This window comes from Oreochromis aureus, linkage group 4 (genome assembly GCF_013358895.1).
Source record: "Oreochromis aureus strain Israel breed Guangdong linkage group 4, ZZ_aureus, whole genome shotgun sequence".
Classification (NCBI taxonomy): domain Eukaryota; kingdom Metazoa; phylum Chordata; class Actinopteri; order Cichliformes; family Cichlidae; genus Oreochromis; species Oreochromis aureus.
In genome coordinates, this window is record NC_052945.1 from 5,575,841 (window position 1) to 5,600,682 (window position 24,842).

The following is a 24,842-nucleotide window of genomic DNA, read 5'->3' on the forward strand; positions in this document are numbered from 1 at the left end:
TCTTGGGCAATCCTATATCAAAGTTTTTAAAATATCATTATTGCAAATAATGCAATGGGAAAATTCCCAAAAAACCCAAAAGCTTTAGAATAACAAATGATAGTTAGGAGTAAAACTGCAAATTTCAATTCATTTTCAGCGGAAATGACACACATTTGAGCTTAACTATGGAGTCGAGCTCACACAGATATTTTTCTTTGTTTCTGGCGAATTTATAGCAGGTGATAATGCACACTGGCAAACAGCCCTTAACAATTAAAACTGAAATATACATTTATGCTTGCAGAATGAAGATGCTCCAGTCAGAAACCTTCAACATGTTATTGTTTTATTTTAGAAGAAACTTGTCTTTATTTGTATATTTGATGACAACTTTTTATAATTAACTATTTCTTTTTTTGAGTAATGGATGTAGAGTCTGTACCTACAAATACATTCTTCCTTGAATATTGTGTGTGTGGCTTTTCAAAAGCCAAAAGATACATATGTGTAATTAAAAGTAGCCTTTTTGCAGTTTCTTCTATATTTTTAAGGGGGGACAACAGAAGACAGCCTATGCTAAACTTTTTTTCTTTGAAATTTTTTTTGTCTGTTAGATTTTCACATTTACACATTTGATACATTCCTATAAGTCCCATTATTTCTGTACTGTATATGTGCAGCGAATTGGTGTTGGGTTTAGCCCTGTCACTTAAAGCAGATTCAAACCTTCCTGAGATCTTGTTGATTTTAAGCTGGCTCTAGGTGAAAATGAGACACAGACAAAGATGTATTAACATGAACAATAATAAAAGCATAAAGAATAAACAAAAAATTCCCCAGTTTAGCATTGTTTTAAGGCCTTTTTTCCCCTACTTCTACCTAAAGACCTAAAACGACCTTAGCAATCTCAAAATCAACTGTCTTAAACGATGTGTTTCAGGAACATACTGACAGAACTCTGTGGCCTACTTAAAGAATTTTATATAGCTAATTAATTTCATAATCACTAGTCATTATATCTGCACTGATAATCTCAGTTCGTAAAGTGACTGAAGTGGTCAGTAATCGTGCAAAACTTGAAAACAATAAAGAGGCCAAGGTATAAAATGACATAAAACAAAAATACTGAAATAATACCACAACATGACTTATATTTTTATTCACTTTTTTAATTTTTTTGTTATTTCATGACAGTACACACTCAGTTAACTTACATCCTTAAAATGTTTCACTTACTAGCTGTAAATCACAGAAGTACATTTTTATTACTGTCTGTTGCTTCAGTAATGTGAAAAAGTACAGTGTTATCACATATAACTATTTTCCTTTTTTCAAATAGCATGTTCACATCAACTAAGTGATCAAATAAATGCATTTTATTCGAGTTTGAAAGGTTCGAAGAGAAAATACAAGGGCAACGAGACACATGAAACATGGACATTAAAATACTATATGATTTTAAAGGAAAAGTAAAAGGACAAATTCATGGTAGGAAATATTGGCACAAGTAAATAATATTCATTTTCAGCGCAAACCTTCCCAGAGCTATAGGGCTACATATGGAAACTGGGGATCAAAATTTTAGGAAAAAGGAAAATCTAAGGAGTCCGAAATGAATCCACCTCGTGGCTTGAAGATTAAGTGACGTTAAAGTTAAGTATGATGATTCTTGTATACTTTTAATTTAAGTTACAACTTAGAGCTTTAATTTATAGTGTGTTATTTTGAAAATAAGGTGAGCACCTCTACTTAACTGAGAAAATAATTTCATGGGGCCTCAGACGTTCGATGTCTTTGGATTAAACGTTTTATCAATTGTAATACACACGTTTGAACTCCAGGGGGCGACAAACTCCACGAAGGGACAGCAGCGCTTCAGGGAGCTGTTCTTTCAGCACCAAAGCCTCTCTCACAACACTCACACAACATCGCTGTGCTAATGCCGCACATTAATTACACAGGAGCCCGTCATTATGAAAATAAATAAATAAATAAAAATAAAATAATAATTGAATGTACCGCTGGGTTCATATCTTCAAACCCTCAATGTCAGCCAAGCCTCATTCACTCTCGCTACTAAGCATCATTAATAAAAAAAATCGCGTAATCAGACCACGGATGTCTGCCTGTAACGCTGTGCGCTGTAGCTGAAAAATCGACGCTTTTAGTGACAAAAAACAAAACAAAAAACAACAAAGAAGCGAGAAAAGTGACATTTAGTGTGGCTACTTCACAGAAGAGTGCGAGAGCTGCAACGATTGGATCTGGCGATAATCATCACAATAAAGCCATTAAATGCGTAAATCTCAGCATGTGTGCACAAATGCAACCCACCATTGAAGGAGAGAGAGCGAGAGAGAGGTAGAAAGAGAGAGCGCGAGGGGGGAGAGAGAGTCCACCATCGCAACACCCCCTCCTTCCGTCCCCTCCACCACTCACAGAAACGGAATTAAAAAATCTTTAATATCTTTCCAGCAACTGGCCTCCATTGCTGCAGCGCTGAGCGCGCGCACAGACGCCGACACTGTGGGCCTTTAAAGCGTCGCCAGAGCGGAAGGAGGAGGAAAGTGACCCTCCGATTCAAGAGCGGCTTCTTTACACTGACATCACTCAGCGTCCGAGGAAAAAGGGGGGAAACGGCTGGAGTGGATATGTTGAATGTATAGCGCTGCTCACACTGACATCGTGACAACACCGGCGCTGTCCGTGGATCTGTGCGAGTCGCTCTCCTGATTGTGTAATATCATTTTTTCACCCCCTTCCTGCAAAAGCGGCCGAACCTGCACCCGAGAGCGCAGGAGAGAGAGCAGCGGCAGAAGCAGCAGAAGAAGAAGAAGAAGAAGAAGAGGAGGAGGGGGAGGCGAGAGCAGAGGGATCGCAGCCTTCATCAGAATTTATTTTTTCTTGTTATTACATGGCGCAAGGGCTATACAAACGGGACCGTCCTGGGTGTGATACTGCCACGGTGAATTTGGATATCCACGCAGCAGCAGCAGCAGCAGCAGCAGCACCATCCTCCTCCATCCGCCGAAGAAGCACCGTGGGTTGCGGCGGCGCCCACACCGACTCCTCATCCTCCTCCTGCCGGCTCCATGTCGAGTGATGGTCGGCTTGCCTTGCTGGATGCTCCCCGCTCTCTCCGGATCGTCGACCACCGAACCTCCTCTGACCGCAGACCCCCATTTTCGGCGGAAACCTTCCCAGAGCTATAGGGCTACATATGGAAACTGGGGATCAAAATTTTAGGAAAAAGGAAAATCTAAGCGGTTAATTTAATTTTTTAAAATTAATTTATTACTATTTTTGTTAGGTTTACGTAGGTTTCGATCTGGTTTTGAGCGTGTGTTTCTTTGCGCCGGCTACTGAATTAATTTAGTCGTTGAGCCTTGATTTCCTCATTCCACCGGGTTGATTTGTGAGAAGCCAGATTTGCTTTTAACCTCACAACAGGCTGTTATAAAACACGCAGGGAATCGCTTTTATTTCCTCTCGACAGGACTCGAAACGGTCCGTTTCTTTACTCTTCGCTGTCACCACTAATATGATAGATTTAGATTTTGTCCTTCGTTTCCTTCCCCAGTTTATTTTTACTAATAAAAGCCACTAGAATAACACTATTAATAACAACAATAGTCTTTAGAATAGCTCTATTTCTGAATTCTTACTAGTAAACGCAATGTTATAGCCTTTGACTAAAGTAACTTGTTGTAACAGACGTATTGAACTGTTGTACTTCAAACCTGCCATTACTCCAACACCGCCCCCCTCCACCAGCCGTCTCTTTGCTCCATTTGAGCTCGTGTAAATTCAGCTCAGTGCTTATAGCTGTGATCTCTACAAGTCAACGAACAGGTTGTTTTTTGACCGGCCTGTACAGAATAAGCCTCGCTTTTGTTTTTAGGCTCCTCACAGCTATTCTAGGCTTTAATTAACCCGTCATAGATCTGTGTTAATAATCACATTTGTAGCTTTTTTTTTCTTGCTGCAAGTGGCTCCAGTGCTGGGCTCCATCTGCAGCTCCAGGCCTGCTGAGGTGCTGTCATCCTCTGCATACCTAATTTTCCCCCCATCTTTTTGGGTGTGAAAGTTAAAAACAAACAGAGAGGAGAGACTTCACCGCCTCTTTCTCTCTCTCCCCCCTCTCTCTGCCATCCTTAGTTTTTTCTCTTGTTTTGGTCCTCACCCAAACGCAACCATAAGGTTCCTACCGCATCCTCCGCCTCCTTCTTCCCTCTCCTTCCGCTCGAGTATATCCCGTTTTTTCGGTTTGATTTGGTCCCGCAAATTTTCAAATATTTACTTCCTATACATCAAGAGGAAAGGGGGTCCCCCTTTCATGGAATGCGGAAACATGGGTCTGTTCGACCGCGGAGTCCAGATGCTGCTGACCACGGTGGGCGCCTTCGCGGCCTTCAGCCTCATGACCATCGCGGTCGGCACGGACTACTGGCTGTACTCCCGCGGCGTCTGCAGGACCAAGTCCATGAGCGAGAACGAGACCAGCAAGAAGAACGAGGAGGTGATGACCCACTCGGGCCTGTGGAGGACGTGTTGCTTGGAAGGTAAGAGGAAAGTCGGTTCTTCTGTGGTGCTGTAGTGCAGCATAAACTTTCCCAACGTGTTCATTTGCGTGCATTTGAAGCCGCCCGCCTAAGAGGCCTCAGCACTGCCACGACACAAGTGTACTGTGGGCATTGAACCCATTCTCTCTCTTTTTCTATGCTACTCAATGCAAATGAGATCCACTGCAGAGTTTGACTGCAAAGGGTGTTTAAATGTGTGTCAAAGGCCAAAAGTTCTCTTAGGATACTGAATACATCACTGACCTTCTTGGTGCCTCAAATGATACAATCTGATAGAAGGAAAATAAAAATGCAACATGTGACCTGGCTGCTGCTTATGAGCTTTTATGTGTTCAGCTCCTGCATTCACGAGGAAGGAGATTTCTACCTTATACCAAACAAATCAAAGAGCTGGAAAGATCTGACACCATCATTTAGGTTTCATGTTCTAAATCTGTTTGAAATGAAATTCACTTTTTGCACTTTTCGGGTATTAGTTATGTTTTGCTTGAAAAAGAAACAGAGAAATTTCACGTTTAGCCGACATGACAATGCCATTTTCCAGCAGGGTGAAACAGGTTTCTGTGAGGTAAACCCAAAGGACTAAACAGATGAGAATGAGTTTTTCTGAATTTGTGGATGGTTTTAGTTTTCATCTTTTTAATGAACAAATCAAAACTTATATCGGTAGAAATGGCATCTGCATCTTGCCATGGATCACAAGGTCAAGAAAAGTTAGCTTGGATTCCAAAAAGTAGGCTTTCCACATAAATTCTGACTAAAACTAATGTAACTCATTAAATCTCAGCAGTTTCGAGCTTTGGAAGAAGCTGTTGTAACCTTTACCTGGTTTAAAATAAGCCCTTCCAAAAATACTTATATAAAAATCACGAAAACTGAAATGCTGCACTTCAACGGTTAATTTTGGTGTTTAGCTCCTGCAGGCAGGCTGAATCAGGTTTCCGGTTGCATAAAAGTCACCCACACCAGTCTGGAATTGTTTATTCAGTCCGGCTTTAGAGTTTAAATAATAAATTAACAACACATTCACAGGCTGTAGGTGGAGATGAACCTTCATCATATATCATGGTCTAACCCTAATTAAAGGAAGCTGCAGGAGATCTGTACCTTTAAAGAGGATGTGACACCGGGGCAGCACATTGGACAGAGTGTGAGGACCCAAAAGTCGAGATGCAGTCGCATCTGTCAGCAGGCCTGACCTGCCTGACAACCCTGATGATGGCAGAGCTGCCTGTCATGTAACCTTCGACCTCCCTGTGCCCGGTACTTTCTGAGATGTCAAACTGCCTCACGTCCTGAGTGCAGGTTTTCAGACGACCTCGAGTGTCTGCCCTGTCAGACGGCGGCGGCGTGTTTCCTGTCATGCCCCGGTAGACGCGGTCGGTGCTGACTTGGAGTGAGGTGCTGTAACCTTGTGAGGGCACAGAGCGTTACAAATCTGTTCATCGTCTTAGCTGTGAGCTCCTGAAAGGCCTCAGTGGCTGACTTCATGCTCTTCTGGCCCCTGTGATAAGCAGCACCCTCTGTTCAAAGTTTAAGAAGAAGAAAAATTTAAAGCCGCTATAATCAATATCTTTAAAATAACTATGATAAAATGGCAGTGTGAAAGAGGTGGCTTGTGGAGTAGGGATGAATTATTGACCAAGTCTACAGCTTTCCTTGGCTTACAGAGCTTTAAGGAGAGTTTAAGGTCATTATTTAACTGTGGAGCCAGTGCACCTCAGTGCTCACTACGAAACAGCAGGTTGTAAGAGACTAAACAGAGGACGAAGGTGGAGGAGACCAAAAACAGAGCAAAAAACAAGAGTGGAAATTGGAAATGTATCAGCTGGATACAAACTCGGATCCAAGTGATTTGGAGCTGGATGTGAAAATAAGACTCATAATATATTCAAAGAAAAAACAAATATGTTGGCGTTTTAAATGTTTAGACACAAAAATGACATTTGAATGATGTGTGAAACTATGTGCTTTCACTTTAAAATGTAAAAGAAGTATTAAGATTTGTCATGTTTAAAAATTCTCCCTAGTTGTGTAAAATTGACATTTCTTTCATTTTTAGTAATTATGACAGGAACAAATGAGGAAGTCAGGGGACATTGCTATAATGCCACAGAGTCCCTGTAGGGAGGAGGTTGGGGTGAACGAATATCCAAACAAAACATTTAAGCTAAATATGGCTGAACGTTTCCTGCTTTAAAACTATTGTAAAGTGCCTTGAGGCAACCATTGTTGTGATTTGGCACTCAATTTTAGTTTTCCGTGATTTATTTAGTTTCATGTCGATGTCAGTGAGTTTAAGATGCTGAACGTTTCCTTGTTGAGTCCGATGATTTGCTGCTTTTTTGTCATAACTATTAAATGTCTGAATATCTTTGGATTCTGACAGGTTTTTTTTGAAAAGCAAATCTGGAGCACAAAAATAATCAGGTCTGCTAAAAAAAAAATTAGATATGCCCGATATGCAATAACTGAAATATTTCATTCTGAAAATGAAAAGAACAAGGAGTTTAATGGTATTCAAGTTATGCCCCTGTTCCTGTTAATGAGATTCAATACAGTTACCCTTAAAAACACCTTTATTTGGTGCACAGCCCTTCTCCCGATCACAGCATTGACACCTCAGCTGTTCCCGAGAAGCTGCTCAGGTGCTGCAGTCTCACCAACACAGCTCGAGATGTGAGGGAAAAGAGCTCAGCCGGCCTTCGCCTGATAAATAAGAGGAATAACACTAAACCCTGATACAATGATTATATTAGTCGACATAGGATCACAGTTACAGCTGGAGTGTAATTGTGGCAGTGACTGGCCTTTATCCCTGCCAGGCCATTATTTAATTGGCAAACAGAACAGCACGGAGTCAAGATGAGAGCAAAAAACATCACACTTTAGACTCGCTGTGCGCGCATGTGTGTGTGTGTGTTCCTTTTGTATTAGCACAATGTGCTTCTTCCTTTGAATCCAGGATCAAAATGGCAGGAAATAAACCCAGATTTGTCATTTGTGATTCATGAATGATCCCCGGCCCAGAAGAGGCAGGGGAGTGGAAAAATGGGGCCACTGCATTTACTCAGCGGGGTCAGATTCATTTAAATTCTAATTCAAATGACTTCCTGCTCAGGAAATTGGGTCTTAAAAAGCGAGTACATTTAATTATAGGTAGTTTGAGCAATTTTATACCAAAAATTGTGAGGGGGAAATTGAAAAATAGGAAAGTATAGAGCGGATGCAGCTGGAGAGAGGCAGCGATAAGCACCAAACCCTGCCTTGTTTCAGCACATAGAGAGTCAGGAGGAGAGATATCAAGTTTACATTTCAGATGTTAATTAGGCTTCAATTTGTAGCTCTGCTCTATTAAATCAAAGTGCCAAGACGGATAGTATTCACGGTTCCCCGACTCCTCTAAAGTGAACTGGTGATCAGGCAGCGGCTGAGGCTGCAAATAGTTGAAGCGGTCGCTCCGTCCTCCTCGCAGCAGTGAATGCAGACTGTGTGTTTGGCAGCTCGGTATCCCACACATTCTGCTTACTGAGTGGACGCAGGTAGGCGACCGTTTGTGTTTGTATAACAGCTACAGAAGAAGAGAACCTGTGAAAAAGCAAAATGGGAATACCCACACTGGGTGCACCTCGACCTCTGCTCCGCTCACTGCTTGTCAGAGAAACAGAAAAATCTTTCTCCTGTGGATCTACAGAAAACTGATCATTTACTTTCCCTCAGTATAAAACTGTGCAAGTGTGCTTTGGAGGTTTGCGCTGGGTAAAACGCAGAATATCTCATATTGATTTAGCAGATGTTCACTTTTCTTTTCTAAAGCTGAAATAACTGATCAGTCGATGTTGTTTGTTGCACATTTTAGGATTTGCTGCTTTTCTTTCCCAGAAATTGATTTGAACTGTTGTTTCGACAAATCAGCTTCATATGAAAATTGAAAAAAATGTCACAACTTTCTCTCAATGAGCAAAAGTGAAGCCAAAATGAGGCAGAAATGGAAGCTGCCATCTTGCACTGATGACGGGAAGACATTGTTCAGACTTTGGTGTGTTCAGGGGCATTTAAAGAAATGCGGAAATCACATGGATAACAGTTATAACAGGATACCATATGTGATTTTTCATCACTAAATCTTTCTCAAAAACTCAGCAAGTTGTGCAACAACATTTAAAATGATTTTTTTTTTTTTATTTCTGTGGGAACTAATTTTTCCGTTTATTATGACACCGCATAATTTGCATCCAGAGCTTTTGCAGTAGCAACTTGGGACGCATTGAGCTAAGAGTGACAGAAAGCAGTTATTGCTAATAGTTTTCTAGATGCCTGGCATTTACTGAGTTTTACAATATCTATAAAATAAATGTACATATAAATCTATAAACATTTCTATAAAACAGTTACTTCTTGGGCTACATGTGTTGTGAAGGTTTTGTGTTGTTGGTTTAAAGCTTTGACTTTTGTGTTGGCTTTAGTTCAGGATTCCTGTTTTGGTGTATTCATCACTGAGTTTGAGTTTGTGCAGCATTATCTGAGCGCAGGTTTCTGTTTAGGCTTATGCCTCTAGTGTTCAGCTGTACCTCCCTCCCTCAGTTACATCTTTGTGGTCCCGTGTTCCTTTGAGTCAGTCTTGTTAAGTGTGAGTTTTCTTGTTTCTGTGTTTAGTCGTGTGTGTTTTGCTTCAGTATTTTTGGCTTCCTGTTCTACTTTTCTTTTCTCTGATGTCTTGTTTTGGTTTTAACTTCTTGCCTGTCTGATCATGTTGATTACATCCACCTGTGTCTTGTTCTCCTCCTGTTTCTGATCCTGTCTGTTGTCCTCTTTGGTTTTGTCCCTTCAGTTTCTTTGTTCCTTACCACTGTTCCCACCAACGGGTCTGTACTTCAGTTTGGAATTGCTCACCTTTGGATTCTGTTTTTTGTACTTAACTTTGACTGTGTAGCTTTACTTACTGCTTGAATAAAACCTTTATATATATTTGGATTCACCTTTAAACTGACTCTTAACAACATAAAGTTCAAGAGGCTGAGGGCAAAAACACATCTGCAGGGTCTATTTCACTACTGCTCACGAGCATTTATGTCAGCCTTACTTACAAATGATCTCATCATATCAGGAACGTGATGTGAATCATTTTCATGATTTATCTTCATAGTTAATGATTTATATTTTGGACCTAATATCAATTGAGTGAATAAATAGATTGGTAATCAATAAGTAAGGCAAATTTAGTCAAATCGTGCAGGTGCATTTATCAATATGCAGGCTCAACAGAAGTTTTTGATCATGTGGCCAACAATTTCTCAAACATGTCTGCATGTAGAAGAACTTTTGTGTGTTTCTGTGCTTTTGCAAGAACATGCACAGAATACAAAACTTTCCTAGATGTAGGACTCTTATTGTCAACTGCAGAATTCCTCATGGTTATGACTAAAGTCCAAACGGGACAGTTTGGGATGCGTCACTCTGTTCAAAGCTCTCTGGGGATGGATCACTTGCCGTCACATTCCTGAGATGTGATTGGTTCCAGAGACATCAGATGATTTCTGTTGGACCCCCTGAGGAGATCATTTTAACTGGAACAATGTCATAATCAGCCAGCACATTACAGCACAGTTACCAGTTATGTCATCGCATGGATAACACAAGCTGCAATGATGAGTAATAATTGATCAGTTGTTTGAGCCTCTAACTCTTTTTTTTAAGCAAACCGTCACTTTTTCCAGCTTTCCTATTCAGTAAATCATCTGCTTTCATGCTTTTAGGATAAAGCAGCTCTAGAAACAGGACCATCATCGTGCTTTAGGACGTTTCTAGGACTAAAAAGTGCCTTTGATGGCTTTATTTTGAGAGAAACATCAGATTCATTTTCTTTTATATTTTATGCACTGTAAGTCTAGAAAACTTTCAGTATTAGTGTGAAAATACTAATCTGAAAATACTAAGTACTATTTCTTAATATAGCTCTTGATCACTTATATGAAAACACATTAATGTGGCACATTTTTAGGAGTTTCCTTGCAAAGGTTTGGATTTTTATTTATTCTGTGTCCATCTTCCTTCAGTTTTTTGATCCTCTTGTCAAATTTTAAATTAGTTTAGGTGAACCTGGGGCTTTAATCAGTGCACACTGAACAGTGACTTACTTTTCTTTTTAGTTGTTTGATTTTATCCAGACACTGCTTTAGTTCTTTTTGGTCCTCTGCCGTTCAGCCTTAAACCAGCATTAAAAGTCCAATGACTGCGGTTGCACACACACACACACAGATGTGGTTGCACACAGTGTGGGTGCAGAGATTCAGCTGGTGAAGCATGAACGGTGCAGAGTAAACATGTGTGATGCGGATGAATTGGTCCCTGGAGGCTGCTGCTCCTCCGTCCTATCTGGGACGTCTGTAAAAAAGCCGCCTCTGCTCCCCCCTCCTCGTGCACGTCGCTCGTAATCTGAGGCATTCGTCTTCATTACAGCGCCACCCTCAGGCTCTACTGTGGCTTCAGGATGAGGACACAGTTTAGGAAGAGACGTTGGAGAGAAATGGTGGACTTCATGATGAAAGAGGGCCACATTTTTCTTTTGTGCCTGGACCTAAAGTAGTGAGAGTAATCTAAGTCTTTCTAGCTGTGTCCAAACCACAAAAGCTAAAATACAATAACTAACTAAGCTGCAAGTGAAAGATTTTTCACTTAATGTTCGCTTCTTCCAGGGTTTACACTGCCTCTCACCCTTTGACAGCTGGGACAGGCTCCAACCTGCTACAACCCTTAAACTGGATAAGCAGAAGAGGATGGATGGATGGATGGATGCTTTTTCATCTAATCATTTGATCTATAATTTAGGAAATTTCAAAGAAATACCCTTTATATTCTAAAGTCCCAGATGGTGTCCTTAAATTTCCTGTTTTGTCTGAATCACAGTCCAAATCCAAAAGAGATCAAGTTCATTCTTGTTGCATAATGTTGCAGGTGAAGAAAATGTATTTAGAATATTTGTAGCATTTTTAAACAAGACTCTGAACCCATGTTGTTTGTGAGTCTGTACATGCTCGCAACATTAATATCTTTAGCAGGTAAAATATCAACCTGTTCATCATTCTAGCACAGCCTATGTTGAACCTATTTCATCAGGGAAACATAAATATGTTTCACAAAAGCGTTTTTGTGCCAATTCACCCAGCATCTGTTGAGATCAAGTAGCATCCTCTGGGGATGAAAGCCATCGCAGAGGTGCAAAAACACTGCTGTTGAGGCTGGCTCCGAAAGTGAGTCATCCCTAAAGACCGTGTTAAAATGTCCAACTTTATAGTAGAGATACGCATGTGTACAAAAACAGGGCGTTTTTTTGTATTTTGTTCTTCATGGCAGCTCTGTGAGGGCAATTTCTTTAAATTCACTGACACAGGCAGCTGTAGAGTATAGCTGCTGGCTAGGCTTCAGTTTAACACACACTTTGCTAACATGTTTGCTACTAACAGTCAATCCAAAAATTATCACATCTGTCTGCAGAAAAGCACCAGAGCAACATCTGTAAAGCCAGGTTAGCCATAAAGCTATGCAGAGTTATCAAATCAGGGAGGTGACATTTTTACAGCCGTTTATAGTCGAGGTATCAACAAACTGATCTCCGTCAGTGGATATTAAAATGTATCCAGTGACTGATCATTCAAATGGGTGCATATTAAGTTGGCTGTGGCTCAAATGGTAGAGAAGGGCATCCTCTGATCACAGAGTTTATTGTTCTATCATCTCCAGGTGTTAAATTGGCCCTTAAATATCTGTGCTGCCAGATGTGTATGCACTTGTGTGTACTCATATTGCTAAGGTGCTACATATATGCTACCCAGCATGCTTGAATTTTGTGTTGCTACTCAGGTTTTCTTCATAAGAGCTCTAAAGAGTCAAAGGCAACATGTGGGTGTGTCTTTTTGTTGTTTTGTTAAGAGGTGACTTATTATAGGAGACTTACACAGCTCCTGTCCATCACCCCAGATCACAGTTCACCCTTCCTGCCTCATGATTTTATGTATTTGCATGTGGGAGTATCTGTGTACTGCACACTGGTGCATCTGAAAACACATGTGGGAGTCATTTGTGTGCATATTGTGCATGTTTGAATAGTGATGTTTGTGCTCAGTGCATAACAGAGAGGCAGGATGAGATAAAAGGAGATAGCAGTGCAGAGTGGCAGAAAAGAGCAGGATTAGTCTCATAGTCCAATCAGATAAGGATTACCCAGCTGGAGCATGCCCACCCAGGCTAATGCTCCGGCCCTAAAGTGGCATTACACTGTATTATGACACCGATCCACTGTACGTACAGCTGCATGGGCCGGATTACAGTTACAAGTCAAGGGCAGCGTAGATGGAAGCGAATATGGCCACTTGTTGGAGTAAAAACTGAGCCCCCTCTCCTCTGACAGTATCGCTGCTCTGGGCTGCCTCCCCCCTTCATCTGATAACACACTGTGTAAAGTGACTGAGCTCTATTGCACTGCACTGTCAATGCTGTGCAGCTGGCGATGGATGGGCTTCATTTTGCCCTCACCGGAGCTCCGCTGAGACAGCACACAGTCACTGACGAACATGACTATTTTATTGGTCTTCACCTTGCCCTCTCTATTGCCCACTAAGGCCAAATTACAGACCAGACATTATCAGATTAAGCCTGCAGACAGTCTAAGAACAGTGCAGGACTCTGGCCTTTGGCTGTGATGCCGTTAAGGCTGTCGTTTATAATTCTCACAGCTACAACCAACAGACTCAGATATCAGTGTAGAGTTTATTGATTACTTGTCTGGTTGAGATCATTAGACAAATACAGTCTGTCTTCAGTTTATATTAAATCCGATATCTTTATCTTTTGTTTCAGATTGCTTTAAGTCTGCTTGGTTTGCCCTTACTTCTGGGACCAACATTTTTAAGTTTGCTTTACTCCCGGGGTCAAAAACTCATAACAGTGCAACAACTTTACAGAAATGGGCCCAAAATGGGATCCAAATAAACACAAAGTAGCATCCAGAGAAGTTTTCTTCCAAACAACATTTGGAACAGATTCTTGTTGCTAGCAGCGGTCCTTTAACTCCTTACACCATGGAGGTCACTGCACCGAGACCAGGCTGATGAGAATTAAAGAGGCTGCCTACTACTACTAAGAAATTGTTCTCCAGCGAATGAACCCTTGTACATTTGTAAGACTTTTGTTTTTGTTTTGTTTTTAATGGATATATTTCCACATTTTGCCTCATTTAGTAATAAAAAAGAATTCCTGATTCGCGGCTATTAATAATTAATATTTAAGGTGGTATTTTAGCTGTCAAGTACTTTGTCACAGTTATGTAAAGGAGCTGTGTAATCACTTACCTTTCCAGTAAGTCTCTGGTATAGCACCAGAACCAGTTCTTCACCTGCTGCAGGTTCTGGTTAGAGCAATCGTCTAGCATGCAACTCCAGAGCAGAATAAACACTTCAATCCACAGCTGTAGTCTGAGATGATGGATTTCAAGTTCAGCTGAGTGACTGTGTGGAAAGGGTGCTCAATGATTGAAGGCTGCCACAATCGACTGTGGTCAGCGAGACACCCAGCAGGGACACACAAGACAGCAAAGGCGTAGACTAGTCCCTTGGTAGTGACTGAATTTTCAAAATATGACAGAGGGTGGCAAATCAGTTGGAGTTTCAATCACTGTCCTGGACCAACGAAAGAAAGCTGTAAATGAATAACGCTAACACGAGCAGCCAATTATGCTTTGGCAGCAGGTAGAGACTGTCCCCACCTTACACTACTGCCTGAACTCTTTCTGCACTGACTCCACTCACTCACAAGTTCTCCTGCTTCATGGAGGTGAACACTGCATCTGTCCATGTTTTGTTAACCAAGAGAAGAGAACCAGAAACATAACCACACACAAAGCATTTAGATAGCTTAACACTTGTAGGAAAGTTTTATTCCATTTACAGTGCTGAAAATACGCAAGCCAACTTAGTTTTATGTATAAGTATGCATGTATCATATAAACTGTATGTGATATATGAGGATATATTTCTGTTGTGCTTTGGAGAGCCATGAAAAAAATACAATCGTAGAACAGAAAAAACTGAATTTTACATGCTAGTAACAGTAAATAAATCATATGTTATAAATATTAATTTCCTGAAATACAAAACAATTTGAAAACAAATGTGTTGAATAAATAAGTAATGGGTTAAAAGTTAGTTAAGCATTTTCTAAGAATGAACAAAATGTGGTTAGACTGAGGTTTAAAGCTACATTTTAGACACCTCAACTTTAAAAAGCTAGCTTAAAAAAATAAATTTAATTCCCAGTAAATCAAAGTTTGAAAAAGCATTAGTGCTGAACAACGATAGAACCAAACACATCCATCATCAGTCTTATTATTAGCCATGTCGATCATTACATATCCCCTCTCATTCTCAGACAGATCCCTCGTAATGAGAAAAACATTTATCCTGAATTATAGCAATCTCGAGAGAACCACAGAGGTTTAAGGCACGCAGCAGACATCATTATGATTCCCTCCTTGTACATTAATAGTCATGGCTCTTTGTGAAGCAGCATTCGGCTGTCCTGATGAAGTCTCTGAGATTAGATGGACAGCCAGAGGAGTGTGATGGCACGGTAATTGGTTTAGTGTATGATTAATGCCTTGGATGGCTTTGATCGATGAGAGAGGGGCTGTAAACTTCGGTAGCACTCTCCCATAAATGCTGTCGCCATGGAGATGCACCCCACCCACCTACCCACCCGTACTCCAGATATGCGCTTCAGTTATAAATTAGGAAAAAAGTAAACTACAAAGCATTAATGACAGGACATGCTTTGAGGAGGAGAAACATCAGTTATTATCCGCTCTGACCCCCAACACCTCCTCGTCCTCACAGCCAGAAGGGCTGCATGTGTGTTTCTGTGTGTTGTTGCCACGTGATATTTTTAGCTGCAGTTGGTCCTGTTGGGTGGGGTCTATCTTTATCCTACATGACCAGAGAACAAATCGATATGAAACATACCCAGGGCCAATCTTTGTGTAAGCAAACTGTGTGGCACCACAACTCAGCAGAGCACGAGATACAGGGACTGCTGGCCGCCTGCTCCTAACTCCACATATTTCCATGACAATTGCATAGGACATATGGATTTGAAACAGAAGGCATCTCAAATCTATATTTTTAATAAAGATTCTGATCAACATCTGCTGGTATAAGAATTGTGCTGTTACCACAACATTGCATTGATGTGCTCTCTGATTAAAAGCACTTTATGCAGAGATGTATAAAGAACTGCTGATTATAATCTGAGCCCCTGTTTTTATTATAAAAACCAGGCAGTGTTTCAAACTCTAAGTAAAAACTTTAAATTCGAGGAATTTACAGTGGCTTACAAAAGTATTCGGCCCCCTTGAACTTTTCCACATTTTGTCACATTACAGCCACAAACATGAATCAATGTTATTGGAATTCCAGGTGAAAAACCAATACAAAGTGGTGTACACGTGAGAAGTGGAACGAAAATCATACATGATTCCAAACATTTTTTACAAATAAATAACTGAAAAGTGGGGTGTGCGTAATTATTCAGCCCCCTGAGTCAATACTTTGTAGAACCACCTTTTGCTGCAATTACAGCTGCCAGTCTTTTAGGGTATGTCTCTACCAGCTTTGCACATCTACAGACTGAATCCTTGCCCATTCTTTGCAAAACAGCTCCAGCTCAGTCAGCGTTTGTGAACAGCAGTTTTCAGATCTTGCCACAGATTCTCGATTGGATTTAGATCTGGACTTTGACTGGGCCATTCTAACACATGGATATGTTTTGTTTTAAACCATTCCATTGTTGCCCTGGCTTTAAGTTTAGGGTCGTTGTCCTGCTGGAAGGTGAACCTCCGCCCCAGTCTCAAGTCTTTTGCAGACTCCAAGAGGTTTTCTTCCAAGATCGCCCTGTATTTGGCTCCATCCATCTTCCCATCAACTCTGACCAGCTTCCCTGTCCCTGCTGAAGAGAAGCACCCCCAGAGCATGATGCTGCCACCACCATATTTGACAGTGGGGATGGTGTGTTCAGAGTGATGTGCAGTGTTAGTTTTCCACCACACATAGCGTTTTGCATTTTGGTCTCATCTGACCAGAGCACCTTCTTCCACATGTTTGCTGTGTCCCCACATGGCTTGTGGCAAACTGCAAACGGGACTTCTTATGGTTTTCTGTTAACAATGGCTTTCTTCTTGCCACTCTTCCATAAAGGCCAACTTTGTGCAGTGCACGACTAATAGTTGTCCTATGGACAGATTCCCCCACCTGAGCTGTAGATCTCTGCAGCTCGTCCAGAGTCACCATGGGCCTCTTGGCTGCATTTCTGATCAGCGCTCTCCTTGTTCGGCCTGTGAGTTTAGGTGGACGGCCTTGTCTTGGTAGGTTTACAGTTGTGCCATACTCCTTCCATTTCTGAATGATCGCTTGAACAGTGCTCCGTGGGATGTTCAAGGCTTGGGAAATCTTTTTGTAGCCTAAGCCTGCTTTAAATTTCTCAATAACTTTATCCCTGACCTGTCTGCTGTGTTCTTTGGACTTCATGGTGTTGTTGCTCCCAATATTCTCTTAGACAACCTCTGAGGCCGTCACAGAGCAGCTGTATTTGTACTGACATTAGATTACACACAGGTGCACTCTATTTAGTCATTAGCACTCATCAGGCAATGTCTATGGGCAACTGACTGCACTCAGACCAAAGGGGCTGAATAATACACACACACCCACTTTTCAGTTATTTATTTGTAAAAATGTTTGGAATCATGTATGATTTTCGTTCCACTTCTCACGTGTACACCTTTGTATTGGTCTTTCACCTGGAATTCCAATAAAATTGATTCATGTTTGTGGCTGTAATGTGACAAAATGTGGAAAAGTTCAAGGGGGCCGAATACTTTTGCAAGCCACTGTATTTCAGTGTGAGATGAGAAAACTGATGCCACGCTCATGTGAGTGGAGCTTGCTTTTAGTCTCCAACAGCATCAAATACTAATGTTTTGTCAGAAGTTCACAGAATCACAGAGAAACACTAAAGGTGAGCTTGGTGTGAGAGCTGTGATCAATCAGCTGCGGCAGCAGGGAAACAGATAGGGTGTTCCTTCCACCTCGTCATGTATGGATGCTTCTTTGGTACCCCTGACTTTTAAACTCACCGGGTACATCTAAACATCATTTTTTAACATGCACGAGTACGGCTGCTCCCAAAGAATGCATCCTGGTAAACAAACAAGTGATTAAAATATAAGCAGGCTTTGCTGCTTTTTCCAGCAACATGACCGTTGGTGATGTTCAGCATTGCTCTGTCCAGTGAATTAGGATAACTTGTGCATATCACACTTTTCTAAACAAACAGCAGTATTTTACACGCTGTGATGTGAAAGCATGAGTCAGTATGGTAAATATGACACTATAGCCATTTGTCAGCTAGCTTAGCTTAGCATAAAGACAGTAAACATTGGGAAACTGGATATGTTCAAGGCAGCAAAATGACTCTGAATGCATCATAGCTTCATTTTGTTTCTGCACAAGAGCTGCAAGGTAAAAGAAACAGGTATGTCTGACTAAGTGTTTGCAAAGTGCAACAGTTTCATTATTTTTTTTCATTGTTTTTTTGCTAAGCTAAACTACCTGTAATTTGGCTCCAACTACAGATGTACACAAAAGATATCAAAGTGTTTTCAGTTTGTAAAAAATTATTTGTGTTTTCATTTGCTGCAGCTTTTTAGAGTTGAATCTATTTGCTTCAACTAATCATTGGGTTTTTTTATGTGTCCATTTGGGTATGTTTTGGATATTTTACAAGAAATTATGCCAAAAATCCAACATTTAATGCTTTGTTGTGTTTTGGATTCATAAACTGAATTTCTGTGGATTGCAGGGATTTTGAAGACAGAATAACATGAGTAAAAAGATTTTTTTAAATTTTCCTTCCAAACAGAAACACTCTGCAGTGTTTGGATATCGAGCACCAGCACAGTCAGACTTCTCAGCCATCATGTTTTATTTGCTCTCAGCTGCTGTTTATTAAAGACATGTTATCCCCTCGAAAATGTAAAGTTTGCATGTTAAAGTGGCTTGAATAACCACTCGATTTTCAGTAGGATTGCACTCTGATTACGTAGAATTGATCCTCTTACACTGGAAGTGTAATTACCAGCAGGCCTATCTCTGACTCCATCGCAGTAGAGCTGCTCTCTGTTCCACCTCGCCGGCCATATCCTTAAGCTGTGGAAACATCCCAAAGAGACCCTGTAGTAACTGATAATTAACTGCAGATACAATCCATTCATTTAAAGGAGGCACAATTCACTCTTTTTTCCTGCAATAGCACAGAGAAAGCAATCTTCCTTTTGATTAATTGGTGGTGTCCGTGGTGCAGTTCATTTGCAATCTATTACAGTGTATTTGCTTTGTGTCAGAACACAGCCCAAACACACTGCATCATCTCCGAGTTGGTTGAAGGTCTGAAGCAGAGTTGGTCTGTTTGGAGGTTTTACCCCAGCTCAGTTTAATACTGCCTGCTGATATTGATACTAATGTGATAACAATAATAATAATAGTGGCCATGACTGTGTAATGTAATTGTGTAATGGATATGCAGCATGAGGTAAGCATTCTGTTTTACCCACACTTGCACTGTAAGAGCTCGTGTTCAAAGAAGTTCTCGTAAAGGTTTGGCTACTTCTTTACATGTACGTCGGCCTTTATGAGAATATTAGCATTCAGTTTAGTAGTTTTGAGTTCATTTAATCTTTTTACCGTACAGCTCTACATCTATATATCTTTATATGTCTATGTAGATAACTAGACATATAAATTATTATGATTTTTATCATTTTCATCATCTTTCACATAGAAATACCAAATATAAATTCCAAAAGTGTCTCTGATGCTCAAAGCTGAAGATTTGCTGACTCCTAATTTACTGTGAGTTTTGTACTGGCTAAAAAGAGATAAATATGGACCCTGGAAATCTCTATTTTAAAAAAAAAAAAAAAAAAATTAATGTAGACTAATTTTTTGAAAAATCACCCAAAGATTTTAAACAAGCGACTGAGACCAAAAACAATTAAAGATACTTACAGAGATCATAAATCACATGAACAGGGATATTCTATATGATCTGGCAATTAGAAGAATCCAGGTTTAAGATACTTCTGTAGAGGTATCACTTTGACCCCCAGATTTAAAAAGTTATTCATTTAGAAAATGTCACGATTAGTAGTCATGTTCACAAAAGACCCAAAGACAGACAAAGCTGAGACAGACAGGCAGGTGGATAAATAAAGGAGCTTTAGTCGGGAACTTCTGGATTAACAGAAAGTGCTTCACAGTGTGGGAGGAAAAGCCGATAAACTAACAAAATCCAAAAGAACTAAACAAATGTAGGGAGCCAGTAGGAGAAAACAAGGGATGACTCCCCAACAGGAGGATGATGAGACAGAAGGAGAACTCACAGACTGTATACACACCGGGAAGAAGACGCAGGTGAACTTTCAACAGGATTTTTTTACTAATAAGAAACTATAACTAGATTCCTGTAAATGTTACGTGTTCTCGTATCACCGCAGTATAAAGTTTCTGCTGGTTCTCCTGAAAAAGTAGCTGCTAGGATGCTGTGTTTAAAATGAATCATTATATACAAACAAACAAAGCAGCACTGAAGAAAGCAGACAGAGATGTTCCCACCTCTGCAAAGCCCTCTTAACACCCAGTGGGAGAGCTGCTGACACCTCTGCGACTATCACGGAAGTCTTGGACTGAGGTGATGGGAGGTCTGGGTCAGAGGAGGACGTACGGAGGTAACGCCAGCAGCGCAGTGCATGACAGATGGAGGCGCGAACACAGGGCAAACAAAGAGGGCAAGGAGGAAGTGAAAAGACAACGTGATGCAGTTTCATAAGGTTACACAGCCAGAGAGGGCGAAGATGATCCAGTCCAAGTGGCCCAGCATAGTATTCAAAGTGTATATACAAGGCTTTATAGTGTATTTAGATATCAAATGTCTTTGGCATTTGACTGTGATTGATTTGTTTTCTGTGCAACAATGCAAAGAGACCAGACAGAGTTGTAATTTCAGACAGACAGTTGAGCCAATGGGATTGATTTCTATTTTGTTTTTTATACTGCAGGACAGAGGCAGTAACAGGTTGCTCGTTCTCACCCCTGGCCTCGTTTTTTAGGTCACTTCAGTTCTCAAACAACCCTATAACCCTAACTCTGTATCTTAGAGAAAAGTAAAATGGACCAAAAAGTTTTCGATGTATCGAAATGTTGGTTTTCTTTGTTCTGTGACTGACGAGAAACAATAACGACAACCAAAAAAACTTAAATTGATATGTTCTGATTGGATAGGGTTGAGGTTGTCACCGAAAATGATAAGTCTAGCTAACAGTATGACACAGTAAGATACTGAGACAAACTGAGGGCTTAAATACACAGTTAATCAAGAAAAGTGGACACAGGAGAGTGACGAGACACAGCTGAAACTAATTAAATGAGACAAGGAAGTAAAAATGAATACAAGGCACAAGAGACAGAAGCTACGGAAATAAAACAGGAATCAACTGAAACATGAGAGCCAGAGGATGGAACTAAAGAAACCAACCTTGAATATCTGCAGTAAATACAAATAGAAAACTCAAAACCTCATAAACTATAACAGAAACCTGAAACTTGTAACTCAAACTCAGAGCACTAAACAACCCAGGCCCATGACAACTGTATTCAATTTGATTGTCTCAGTATCTCCAATCCCTTTAAGCCACCTTTCTTCTGGGTGGCCCTTTAACACCATAAGGATATCCAAACTCACTGACATCATTCATAGCCAAGAGTAAAGCTCTTGTCTTTAATTTTCACACAGTCCGAACGTATTGTTTTATATATATATATAATGGTATATATCTGACAGAGAAACAGGAAAAGCGCTGTATGTTCATCGTCATCCTGGATGTTTGGGATGATGATCTGCCTGGAAGAAATATTCTCAAATCTTCAGTAGCAGCACCTCAGCATTGAGGACAACATGAACAGTGTTTATCTCGGTGCATAAGCAGTAATTGGAAGAATTTTGAAATGGTAATCGGAACATTGTGACATGTGCAAAAAGTGAAAACTATGTCCTGCTTTCATCTACTTCAGTAACTAGCTGACCTCTGGCACATCTGTTCAGTGCTTGTTCAGTGATTGTTTTAAACACAATCTTTCCGCAGCTTGAAAAAAGCCATTTATTTCTTTTCACATTAATACAGCAGGCATGAACAAGAACAGCACAGAAATTAACCAGCTTGAAGAGTTTACACGGTAGCATTTGCACCCCTCTGAAATCAGGTTGCTACTGCACATACTAAGACCTCAATAAGAATAAACAGGGTCGTTATTATTCCACGTGGGTTTTAAAAATGATTATAATGGGATTGCAGGGTTTTCATGTTAACCTGTTCAATCACACCTCTGCTCTCAGTCAGAGAAATAAAGCACAAATACTAAATATTCCACTTTGTGTCAAAAAATGTAGAAAGTTATCTCTCCTGCAGCTGTAAAACAATAAAAACAGTTTTCTGCTCGCTTTATACTCGCTTTATTTTTTTACCCCCAAAAAATATATAGTTATTTTATTCATTTTTAACCAATTTTCACTTTTTTAGGATTAAAAAAAACTTCTCTTAAGCAGCCACTCTTACACAGTAGGTTTGGGTCCTTCGTGCCCTTTGGTGGCCATGTTGGAGCGAAGCCCCCCGAGGCTGCCCGCCTGCCTTAGAGGACATCAGAGCTGCCTGTCAGTGTGACACTGCTCAGATGGCCATGTTTACTGCACTCCAGAGTGAGTATTTACTGCAGTCGACAGGGCTGGCAGACCCCACTGTCACAGCAAATGGTGCTGTTGGGAAAACAAACATTTGTAATGAGACTGTGTCTGTCAATTGAGGCTGCGGAAAACCACTTCAGTCCAAAACACGAAGGAGAAGTTACGCTTCAAGTTTAAACTGGGAGCAGGTCACGTTCGACATCCTTGGTTTCGTTTGGGTGCATTTTGGGCCGATGCTGAACGTGACCTGACTCTCATTAATTTAGATGCTGTTGGTTCTACCAATCGCATGTCGAGCCGGAGCAGCTTGACGGAGTGACTTGGGTCCTTAACCTGAAGGATGATGATTTAATATGCTTCCCACATGAAATGATGTAAACCTGGTGTCTGGGAAAGGCTGACACATGATTATTCATGTCTGTGGCGGTATGTACTGTGACTCCAACGCTTCCACAAAGCCTCAGCTGAACTGCTGACGATGCTGCTGATTTTTGCTGGGATAAAAAAGACCGTGCCTCACTAATCTGCAGATCAGAGCGAGTCAGGGAATTTGTCAAAATGAAGCTGCTGCTGTTATCATCGCTACATCCTGATGTGGGCAAGGATAAGGTGTTGCTAAGTCCACTGAAGAAGATGATGTAATTTCCAGTCGAGCACGCTTATTTTCTCCTCCCCCCTCTCGTCTGGCCTATGCTCGTACGTGTGTGTGTGCGTGTAGGCATGTATGTGAGCGATCACCTTCATGTCTCTGTTTCCCTCAGAGCAGTAAGAAACAGAATGAATATTTAATGAGGAGCAGCGTGGCTTCTCTTTGCTGTGTCAGATCACTTTCCAGGACAGGGAGTCTCTCATGATCATAGCAGCGTGCATACAGGCAGCCCAGAGTGTGAAAAGTCACACACACATACACACATGCACACACATGCATGCACACAAAATCAGACTTTCACCTGGAAATAACTGCAGTTGTCATGTAGAGTCTGACTGCACATGCATGTTTTGCTCCCTTCTTTATGAGTGACACTGCGTCTTACAGTTCTGTAACCAGCCTTTTTATTGTGTGTGTCACGCCATTACATCATCACAGCCAGGGCCGACGCTGTGCCGGTCTTTAGGATGACGGCATGAACAAGTTGTGAAAATGAATCTATTATTTACCCACAGTGCTCTTCATACCGCTCGCTGCGGGGCAGCTTGGCCTGTGAAGTCATCTCACAATGCCTTAGTATTACCACACATCTGGAAATAAAATGAAAGTAAGAGCCTAAAGGGCTCCTCTTTTCAACCCACATGAATGAACTGATCATTGAACAAAATCAAATCGTCTTTGCCATCATTGGTAGCGTGCATATTTCAGTCAAATTAAGACTATAGGCCACAGAAATGTACACAGCCACTGAAATGCTTTTACATGTTGTAGGTGTGCGGTCAGCAGGAATAAGACATGAACAGTCTTACTCTGTATTTTTTATTTAATTTCAGGTTTAAGTATGGCCCTCAAAAGTGTAGCTGCACAATCTTCAGCTTTTTAGTTTTAAGCAGGACATAGCAGATAATTTTTCAAAATTCTTACGTGTTTCAGCTTTTTATCTCATTTGGTACACAAATAAGCCACTACAGGCAAAACACATTCCTTCATATAACTCCCACTGTCTGTTATTTTTAGTATTTTATTCAGATTAACCTCTTCAAACTATGCTGTTGTTCTTTGAAGGCCTCATTCTGAATGCAATTGTCCACCATTTGAAAGCATAAAACTATGTGATCCGACACTTAAGACAGAGCACAACGTTTTGTTGTATGTCATATTGAATTGTAGCCTCAGTTTCCTGTTCTTAGTTGAGAGGAGTGGCACCCGGTATGTATGTTTCGAGATGCCCTTCTGCTTACCTTGGCACGAGTGGTTGTTTGAGTTGCTGTTGCCTTCTTGTTTGGCCCATCCTCCTGTCAGACCAGTCCATTTCCATGTTCATTCACTTAAATCACCTTTCTTCCTCATTCTGATGTTTAGTATGAACCTTACAAGGTCATCTTGACCTTATCTACACTCTTAAATAGAGTGAGTTGCTCCCATTTCATTGGTTGATTAGATATTTTCATTCATGGGCAGCTGAACAGGTGTACCTAATGTCATGGGCCGGTGACTGTATGGGGGTTAAATAATGTGATGCAGACTTACTTTTACGTAGATATTGCAATACTGCTTCCAGTTTTGTGCTAAGCTAAGCTAACTGGCTGCGCTCTCCAGCCTCATATTTACAGAGTGATATTGATCTTCTCATCGAACGCTCCATTTGCTGAGTAAAAATGCAAACTTTGCTCACAGAAGACAACAGGATCCCCTTAAGGCAACGCCGGCACAAAACATGACTGCAGCCATGTGACTTGGACACACATCCATCTTCCATGTCTTTTTGTGTCACATTACAGTTAATTCAG

General features: G+C 40.8%; 1 protein-coding gene across 1 annotated transcript in view; it reads left to right on the forward strand.

Annotated features, from left to right (window-relative positions):
- The first annotated feature begins 2,795 nt into the window (after nucleotides 1-2,795).
- cacng2a (calcium channel, voltage-dependent, gamma subunit 2a) overlaps nucleotides 2,796-24,842 on the forward strand; it is an 81,534-nt gene continuing 59,487 nt past the window's right edge. The window contains exon 1 of the mRNA XM_031751176.2: nucleotides 2,796-4,544. Coding sequence (XP_031607036.1) covers nucleotides 4,319-4,544 — 226 coding nt within the window. The 5' untranslated portion in view covers nucleotides 2,796-4,318. The remainder of the gene's footprint in view (nucleotides 4,545-24,842) is intronic.